The 10,486-nt window shown below is 43.6% G+C and overlaps 1 protein-coding gene across 1 annotated transcript in view; it reads left to right on the plus strand.

Moving 5' to 3' along the window:
* ADCY5 (adenylate cyclase 5) overlaps nt 1-2,380 on the plus strand; it is a 219,208-nt gene extending 216,828 nt beyond the window's left edge. The window contains exons 20-21 of the mRNA XM_075710138.1: nt 667-791; nt 2,252-2,380. Coding sequence (XP_075566253.1) covers nt 667-791; nt 2,252-2,380 — 254 coding nt within the window. The remainder of the gene's footprint in view (nt 1-666; nt 792-2,251) is intronic.
* Nucleotides 2,381-10,486: the final 8,106 nt, after the last annotated feature.

Raw genomic sequence — 10,486 nt, forward strand, 5'->3', positions numbered from 1 at the left:
ATTGTCTCGTTGCCTGGTGACCACTTTGCCCTCTCTGAACCATCAGAGGAGTTTTATTAGGGTTGCAGCATTATTACTGAAGCTCCCTGGAGCTTAGGAGCAGTTGGGCAACCAACCTTGGTGCAGAGAGGCTCTTACCGCAGCATGGTCTCACATGGTGGTTGAGCTTGGGCTCATTTTGCCTGTGATGTGCTCCTTGCCGACACCCCCTGTGGTCCCCAGTTCTGCCATTCTTGGACATTAAATTGCCTTTCAAGTCAGGGAATAAAAAGAGACAGGAAAGGAGAAGGCGAAGAAATGTGAGGATGTCAAGTGTGGTATTTGTTCTGGAAGGCCGGCGGGCTGCTGCCTCGCAGGCGCTCAGCATTGCAGCGGCTGCGTGCTGACTTCAAGTGAACAGCCGGCTGGCAAATAAACCTTATCCTGTTATCTGGTACTGGAAAGTAGTGCTGAATTGAGCAGATCCAGCCCATGCTGCCAATCAGACAGGCATAATGGATCAAAGAACCCTTTTCTTTAAAAGTTTCCTTCCCTACAGTTTGGCCCACAGCTAGAACCAGTGAACCTCAGGATGTTTTTTGTTGTCTGAAAAATAACTTGCCTCAAGCATCATGTGGTTCACACGTGATGGATCTAAGTATTGTGGGATTTCTCCTCTCCTTCCAGGCCTCAATATTGGTCCTGTTGTAGCTGGGGTGATCGGAGCACGCAAACCCCAGTATGACATATGGGGCAACACGGTGAATGTAGCCAGCCGAATGGACAGTACGGGTGTGCCTGACAGGATTCAGGTAAGGAATTCACTGGAAAACTTACATTGCCAGCCCCGTGTCACCTATGGGTTTTGAAACTTAATCAGAATTAGAATTTTGGTTTAATTTTGTTCCTTTATGCCATACATTTACTTACACAGTACTGAAAGAAAAGCCAACTGGGTTGTGCTAGTGTTTTGCCTTTTAATCTTGACCAACTTTGCAACCTTTGGTCAGAAACTTGCAGTTCAGTTCTGGGTGGAAGTGTTGAGCTAAATTTCCTTCCCTGAGTGCCTCATTGGCACTAGGAGCACAGTCCTGCTGTGACGCTGCCAGCTCTGCTGTTCGGCTACGTGCAACTGTAGGCTGGTTTATTTTCCAAGGGCTTGATTCAGATACGTATTTGTGTAATTCTGTTCACAATGCCATATGTGTTGTGAGGCTAGCAAGGATCCAGGCGTCAGCAGGATGGGGATATGTAACTAGAGAAAGAGGATGGTTTAAGGGGTTGATGGGAACTGTCTTGTAATCAAACATCTCCTTGGCCTTCAGACAGTGACCTTCCCCGTGATTCAGTTCCACTGGCTGCCTTTCGCTGAGCCAATGTCCACAGTAACAGCTTGTCATTCCTTGGGAAAGTACTGAAGGGATATAAAAATAGTTAGAGTAACTGATGTAAAACCCAAGAGGTTTTCTTCATTTTTCAATGCTGTTTCTTTCCAATGAAGGTGTCAGTTAACTGGATCAATATTTATCCAACACCCTTTAAACTTTCCTACAAGATGGTCCGTGAACAATTTTCATTCTAGTTAAGCAAGTCAGCACAGCAATGTTACAGCAATAGGAAGCCAGAAATGGAAATATTTAAAGCCGCCTGAAAAAGGGTGAGAAAATACATTGTAATAAATAAATATCTCAGGAAAGCTGGTCTTTAAACTTCCGTTATTCTGCAGCACAAGTGATTATTTTTGAATGGCATCTGCAGAGAGAATTTGGATGCTGGCTAGATTATTCTAGTTGTTCAGTCTTTCTCATTGCCCGCTACCTTCTCCTTCATAAAAACAAACCCCTGAGTGACTCCTGCTAAACTGTACATTCACTGTGTAATTTCTATGTAATTTTTGAGAACTTTTAACATATGTTTAACCTGTTTTCCTGCTACCACTCCAGTGATATAATGAATGCATCTGAGTAGACTGAACTGCCAGGTGTGTTTTTAAAAACGTGGCTCATTTGTTTCTTTCTATCCTGTGACCTCCTTGAAAAATGTGGTTTCCCCCAGTTGTGTACCTTCTGTAGCTTCTCAGTTTCTAAAGGTTGTGTTTGTTCTGCAACTTGTGGCAACCTTTCAGTTAGTGATCAATATGCAAAAGTTGACTGACTTAGAAACAAAATAGTTGAACCTACTTCAATTTTGTCTGTGGATTACTCCAAAAGCAAATGAAAAGACTTGTGTGGAAGGCATGACGAGCATCTGCTTCCTCTTGTTTATTCTGCAGGTAACCACAGACATGTACCAGGTTTTAGCAGCCAACAACTATCAGCTGGAATATCGAGGGGTCATTAAGGTCAAAGGCAAAGGAGAAATGACCACCTACTTTCTAAATGAAGGGCCTCCAATTAGTTAGCACCGATTGCAGTGTCACTCAAAGATGGAATTTGCATTACACGAGGTTGTGAATCGGAGAAGAATCACTTTTTTTTGGCAGCGAAGCTGAAAACGCAACGCAGTTGAAATTTCACACCGTGACTCTAGAGCTGATATCAGCAAGCTCTTTGGCCACCCATCACGAGAGGCAATCGAAAGAAACCACCTTGGAGTTGTTCCTGGCTGAGTGCTAAGTCGACCAAAGATGTGTACTACAGAGTTCACAGATAAGACATGAATTTGGAATTTTTAAAAAAGGCTGCTACCACAGGATGATATAAGAAGCTATTTAAGTATTTATTGACGCAACACAACATTTACTTGGTTGAAGGAATGTATGATTCACTACAAAGCATTATTTTGGAATGGATTTGCACTCCCATAATGTTTCCATCCCATACTGCCAGCTATTTGAAGTGTACCACTGTGCTTTTATTAGCTGTTTTGAATGGGCTTTCAAAATTGACACCCACTGTTGCAGCACACAAAAAGGCCTTTTAGAAGGGCATCGGTAACGTTTTAGTGTGAAAAGACATTAGAGCCCTGGCCCCCTCTTTTCCCTTCTTCTACGTGGCTAAATGACTGCTCTTCTGAGTGGGGCTGGCACATCTGATGAAGGGGAAGATCAAGATAAAGAAAGATGGCTCTACAACCGTATTTATTAAAAAGTCTTCTGTGCTCTTCTTTGGTAAATATCAGTTTACATGGGAAAGACTAGATGTAAACAAGAGACACTTTGTGGGGGGGAACTCCCCTGAAATTTGTTGTGGTTTTTTTTGTATTTTTTATTTTGTAATATTGAAAACATGGAGATCTAACAGATATACCAAATTCTATATTTTGTAAATTATATATAAATTAGAAGGCAGGCTGGCCACACCAAGGTGTGGTGGGAGGTGTATATAACCTGTAGACTTTTGTGTCATTTTTTTGTGCATAATACTCTGAATACAGACTTGGCAGTTTTCAGATTATCACTATACAATCAACCAACAACAAACAGGTGAGTTTCCAGGCTGAATCAGATGCATTTTAAAATGAAAATCCAGAAAAATCTACAACCCCAAAGAAGAGGAAAAAACAAAAACGCAGTAGTCACACAGTTGTTCCATGCAGCATTCAAGCGGCGGGTGGCATCTTAACAAATGGAAACAGGACCTTTGAGTTTTAGCTACTGAGACGGTATCAGTCAAACATGTCAAAAAGAGCTCTAAGCAAATCTTCTAACTAACTCTAACAGGAGCTCTTATAAGAAGAGAAAAAAAAAAGCTCATTTGAACTTTTCTTTTAAAAAATCGTTTTTCATAGATGGTCTTAATAGAAACCTGTTGATATGAGAGCTGTCTGATATTGTAACTGCCATTTGACGTTACAAGGAACTATGTACTGCAGCATCGAGTTGACTTTCCTGTAGTAGGCACTTATCTAAACTGAGTCACAGATTTTCAATTTTCAGGAATTAGGTGATCTTCAAAAAAGGTTATGATGGCAAGTGTGTGTATGAGGTGGTCGACCTTAAAATACAGTGCCATTGATACTGTGTTGGACATCTTTATCACTAGTGGGGGGGTTTATGAATAGTTCACTGTTATCATTTATGTACCTTTTTTAACTATTAAAGAAAATTCCCTTGATATTTTATTAAAAAAAAAGAAAAGAGTTTTAAAAAAAAAGCTATATTTTTTATATTCTATGAGGGGAGAGTTTTGATATTGAATTTGGCTAGCACTAAAAATTACTCCAATCTTTTGACATTTAATAAAATTCTTTTCCACTCTTCTCAGGGCAGAACTATTGTAGTACTAACAGCTTAATGATTGCACTATGGTGGTGGTGATTTATTTTTTCCTACTTGACAACAAGAATAAGTGAAAATCCATGGGCCTGTCTTAATTAATTTGCCATATTGCTAAGCATAACCCGAGCATTAAGCCATTTAAACATAAGCTTAAATGGCATCGCCCCTTTCCTTCTCCCTTCCACTAGGAAACATCTCTGAAAAGTATAGTATATTGACTTCTGTAAAACTGCCAAGTCTGCCCTTGTACTATACTTTTGCTCCTTTACATCCTTCCTGGTTTGCAAAATACTTCAGTTGCATCACGCTGTTACGCCTTTCTCCCCTACCCCCCACCTTCCATCCCTTTTACCCCCTCACTGAGTTTCATGACCTTCATGCCATACACTCGGTTTTTAGGTTTGCTTTCTGCTTTACAAAAGTCTGCAGTCTTCTTACCTTTTGATTCATCTTATGAAGTTGTGTTGTCAATGAAATTTCAAGTCCCCGGTATCTCTAGCTGTGATTGTTGACAGTGTGTCATGATCATTTCAAGGGGTATTCACACGCTCTTTACTCTGGATCTTGCGAAAATGGATACAGTTATGATTTCCCATGGAAATTGAAATCTATTTAAGTAATTTAACTATATTAAACACTGTTTCACTGGTAAAGTGGCTCTGTTTTATTTTAGCTGCATCTGGCTAGCAAAGAGACAGCCATAAGTTGCGTAGCACATACTGAATCGGCAAACAGAAACGTCCAGTTTTGACTAGCGGTGGCCGGCCGGCCCTTTGGGCCACGCTGGCACTACGCCGTGCCCAGTTACAGAGCCTCGAGGGCTCGGCTGCACGGCCCAGGGACCCTCTAGGGCACCCATTTGCCTTGAAATGTTACTCTCAGGAGAGCTGACAAAGCCTTGCTGTGGCAGTGGTTAAATATATTGGTATAATGGAATAATTTTTAAAAAATAATATTTTCTTCTGTCGTTATTTAAAAAAAAAAAAATCGTGTGTATTTTAAAAAGTACATCACCTTTGCCAAAGAATTCCCCAGGTACCTCGGTACTCGTCCTCTCAAGGACACCTGGAAGGAGGCAGCAGTGCTTGCCAATGCAACATTTTCAATCTTTACAGGTAAAAGTAAATGCTACGTGTAACTACACCAATTAACAGCAGCCTGAAGTAAAACTGAGCAGCAAAAAGCTGCAGCTTTCAAATGACTTTTTTAGAGGAGACATTACACAGGCAACTAAGAACCAAATGACTTATAATCTGTTATTTGTTGGGGGGATTTTATAAGCATGCTGAGAACACAGCTGCATTAACAAAAAGCCATGAAGTACTTAAAGTATCAATCTTTAAAAAAAAAAAGATGGCAAAGAACTAGTTAATGCTTCACATCTTCTCCTACGTAATCATTCAAACAGCAATTTAGGACATTCCCTGATGCAAGCAATTTTTGAAACTATCTGGAGAAGGGTATGCCCCAGGGAAGCCAGGAGCCTCTGGTGCCGTGCCCTCTCATTTGACTCGCTGTACACGCCGAGTGGCTGAACTATTTTCCCCAAATGCATCTTCTTCCCCTCCAGAAAGCATTTTGATGAATTGTAAGGTATTTAGCCACTTCTGCCCAACACAAAGCTGGCTACGTCAAGTATCTGCCTGCACATACTAAAATGATACATTTGGGATGCACCAAATTTCTTGTGTGTGTCCTGCACTGCCAGCATCCCTGGCCTCGCTGTCCGTGCGTTACCCGGCACGCATGGACACCAATGTCTGGCCAAAAGCTATGCCCAGAGGCAAATATTTTCATTTTGTTAACTTTCCTGACTGCTCCTCAAGGCACCATCACTTTCTGAAGTTTGGGGGCTGGCAGGGAGAGATACCTTGGGATGCAGCCTGAAAAAGAGCTCAAAAACTCAATTTCCATTCTCTTGACCCTGTCTATCCCAGGCTTTTCCATTGAAGCAGCCAGAAGCGCCTGGGCGGGGGGGGGCAGGACTGGGAACACTGAATTTCAGGCAGGATGGGGGAATGGCAGCAGCAACATTTTCCTGCCATCTGGCAGCCGGGTAGCTTGCCGTAAAAAGCAGGGTAATATTTTTTTATTTCTGTCCCCGAGCACCTCACTGTCCCCGCCCGTCCTGCTCTGCCCTGGCACTTCGCTTGCAGCGCTGGCGACGCGGCCGCGCTGTTGGTGCCAGCCCCGTCCCCTGCGGCTCCCGCCGAAAGCCGGCGCGGAGAAGAGCGGGTACGCAGGGGTGGGCGCGAGGGGTGAGCAGGGCGCGAGGGGTACGCAGGTGGTGGGTGCGAGGGGTGAGCAGGCGGTGGGCACGAGGGGTGAGTTACAGCAGCGGCGCAGCACGGCAAGAGCCCAGCGCTGGCCGGCTCCGAGGCAATGCCTCAGAGGTGCAGCGCACCACAGGTGCCATTTGAATAAAAAGCTCTGCAGGAGAACAGTGAGAGCAAGCAAGCTTCCCCTGTAAGCAGCTGGCCCCGGAGATTTTTTTTTTTTTTTTCTTTAAACACAGAATTTCAGCTGCAAATAACTATTGCCATCTACTGGAAACACTCGTGTAGCCTCAGCTGTCACCAGTGCTGCTGAGCAGCCCCACGGGATCAGGCTGAGACACAAAAGCGCCTTCCATCACGGCGGGGAGCGGCGAGCACGTCACAACCGAAAGGCAGCCACTCCTTCCAAAGTAACCGATTACACACAAACCATGAAATGCAACTCATAGGTAAGTGAAAAACAACCATCCCAGGCTGCGCATCACCACGCAACCCCCCGCAGCATCCTGGCAGCGCAGCAGGCAACGGTGCAACACGAGACCCGACCACGCACGCTGCTGCGCCCGCTGCGAGGCTGCCCTTGGGCAGCTCCAGAGGCGGCCTCTCCGCCCAACAGCGAACAGCTGCTTGCATGGTGCAGCCCAAGTTCCAACAGGAGCCATAAAATGCCCGTTCTGTAGCGGCCAAATCTGGCACTGCGAACCGTGAGTCCCACCAAAGCCAGGACGAAGCCGTTACCAGCGACCCTGCCGTGGATCGGGACAATGGTTTCAATTCCGTCCTGAAGGGATAAGAGCCAAGAATCTCCTGCTCTCACCACTCAGGTATGCTTGGTGCTCTCCTGCCCTTCAAGTGACTGTTGCCATTCAGTCTGAAACAAAATACCGGCCAAGGGACATCCTACCTCTCCTTTCCGCCTGCTCAGCAAGGAGCACAGCACAGCATCCCGGCATAGCTGTGGGGATGGGGAGAGAACACGGGAAGAGAGCCACAGCGTGCCGTCGTGATGCTACACACCTGCTAGGAAACAGGGCTCACCTCAAGTCGCCTTAGAACTAGAGATGCAGTTTGTGTCCTGAAAAGGGCAGGAAGAAGGCAGATTAGAGCTGGCTCTGGAATTATTTAATGTCACATTTCATGTTGAGAGTGGGCACCTCGACTCCCCCAATGAGGCGAATGCAGGAACGCCCAGCTGATGGTGTCCTTCTCTCTTGCCCTCCTTTCTCGTGGCATTTCCACAGCAGCTTCAGCACGAGAGATGGAGCACGTTCTCATTTGCCTTCAAGTTTGCATGGTGCTTGACAACTAGGGTGTGCTCTTAAGCTCTGCTCAGGATACAGGTTAGGGGCTAATCACTCGCGTGTTCCTAGTGCAAGCTGAGCTGGACGCCCAGTCGGAGCTTTGCATGCCACACCGGAGCCAGGTACCCATACTGTGCCTGTGCAGCCCTCGCTAAGCGTACCTTAAGCCTTCTGAACACATGCTTGTCATCGACCTGTCTCGGGAGGCTTTGCCTCTGAGGAAGAAACGTCATCCAGGAAAACAGAGACTCCGTAAATGCTCCAAGAGGTCTGAACAACTTTTGGACAGCTCTGTAAAGTCAGGATAGCAAACGGGGGTGTACCAATTGACAAAAGTGCTCCGTAAAGTTCATTAGCAAACAATTTGATCAATAAAACTAATGAACCACAATTTTGTTAAGAAGCTGGTACAGACACTGTGAGACCATTTGGCCTTACCAAAATAAACGGTACCCAGAATATCTGACCAGCTATGACTGAACTGCATGCCCAGGTGGATGCTCCAGGGCTCCTCCAACCCCTGTTGAGGGATCAGCTGGACTCTGGTCAGCACAGGGCTGCGACTGCCATTGAAGCAGACCTCCTATTGCTACCCTTCTCATCAATTACCTCCAATCAGGAAAAAACCCTCCTGCAATACATCCCTTTATGCTAACACCATTCAGAAAGCATGGATTTTTGCAAGCCATAACACATATCTAGAATGTCATTTACTCTGACAAAAAGCTGACTCAAAATAGCGTGTGTTTAGTGTTTGCAAATGTTAACGGGCTTCTTTTTTCAATACAAACCATGAAAGCAAAAAACAATCATACCATAGTACTTGCACTGGAAATGGGGAATGAAAGGCAGGAGGCCGAAAGGTAACAGCCCTAAACAGATGTTCCTCAGTCCTTTGACAAAGAGACTATCAATATATTAAAGAATCCACAGTGAATGTTAAGTAATCACGATGTCTGCAAAGGAAACCAGTTTCTATCATCATCTAGTTCTCTGCTAACTTTGATATAGCTAAAAATCAATCCGAGAAACACATACATATATGCCCTCATAGAAGGCTGCATTCTTTTCTACACCACTCTATATACATTCTTATATATCTTATACACGTGTGTGAGTCAGTCTTCCATGAATTAGTGTGAAAGAAGAAAAGGTTTACACATTTTCCAGGGTCTTTTTCCAGGGTCTGAGAAGTTATTTTCTAGCAAAATCACAAATGAGTTCTTATCCCCAGCTACTGGCCCAGACACTGAATACAAGAGAGCAGACCACTATGAAAAAAACCTGAGATATTAAAGAAAAATATGCAAGCAAGAATGTGATTAAATCTCTAGAAGCTCAAATAGGGGACTCTGAGGTAATCAAACCTCACGCATTACATATACCTTGTGGAAGTCAGTCAAACTTTTGGCCACCCCTTCCTGAAAGTGAATGTAAACACTGACACCTTGTTTAAAAAAAAAAAAAAAAAAGAAAAAAAGGTATTGTGGGTGTTGGATGGACCCATTCCAACCTTAAAGAGGGCTTGCTTTATAAATACAGCACAAAGCGGGCTCTACTTCTACTAAATCCCACAGAAAAATCAAGCAACTATGAATGGCCTTGTGCAACTCAAACTAAAATAAAGCATGTTTTATAAGAGAGTAGTCATCTTTCGGAAGTTCATCTTCATAAGTCTAATCACTCGTGTATCTGGTAAAATCAGCAGGGAAGCACCTACTATTTCTCTGAATGCTGAGTTTGTATAAGCAAACGGGAAATCCTGGGAATTTTCAGTAAATTTTCACCTCCAACTTGGCCTTGCACGTCTTGTTTCTCATCTCACACAAAGTTTCAGCAAGTTCTAATATAAGTTCTAATAATAAGTTCTTTACTTCATAAAGTAGTATGTTCAAAAGCTATGTTTTTAACACCTAGTAATACAAGGTAATGAAGAACAGTCATGCTCATTAACTTTTCACTGTGAAATGGGATTTTTATCAGTGCCAGAAAAACAAGCAAACAAAACCCCAACTGTCTTCTATTACACTCACAGTTGCATTTGTTCATTATACCTGCTAATCAACAATTAGTTTAATGCCAGCATAGCTGGAATGGACTAATGGCTCCAGATGCTACGACAAAGGAAGTTTTCATTCCTTAAAAATGCATCTTTAGGAATAGCGGGAAGGGAAGGTGTCTCAGAGAAAACAACATTCTCTGCCAACATATCAACTGAAAAAATGATGCAACAGAAAATTCTTCATGTGCACAACAGCCTGAGTTGAAAACTAAGCAGTACTTCAGGCATTCATAATAGCTTCCCTGCCTATCAATGTAAGTGAAGTGAAAAGATAGGTATAAGGACGCTTCTAGCCTTTGTAAGCAAGATAAAACCTGTTTTCATACTTGAAACATGAATAGCTATATTTCTCAATCATTGACTGAAAATGGTAAAGGACTGCTTTTCACCTTTTCTGGTGTCCAGAGTTCAGAAAGGTGCACTGAATGCTAATACAAGCAAACTTCTCGGTGCTAAACAGAGGCTGTTTTCTGTTCTTCTGGATTTTTAAAACATTCATAGCGTAAACATTTCCTAAAATTCTTGTGTGCTTCAATCCAGTCCTCCTCTTTATCCTTTCCCCATCTTCTGGATTCCCAAAACAGAAGCAGACCATGTTCATGAATGCATTCTTCTTCTCTGTCTCAAAGTGCGGAGGGAAGACAATTAA

This window comes from Pelecanus crispus, chromosome 5 (genome assembly GCF_030463565.1).
Source record: "Pelecanus crispus isolate bPelCri1 chromosome 5, bPelCri1.pri, whole genome shotgun sequence".
NCBI lineage: Eukaryota > Metazoa > Chordata > Aves > Pelecaniformes > Pelecanidae > Pelecanus > Pelecanus crispus.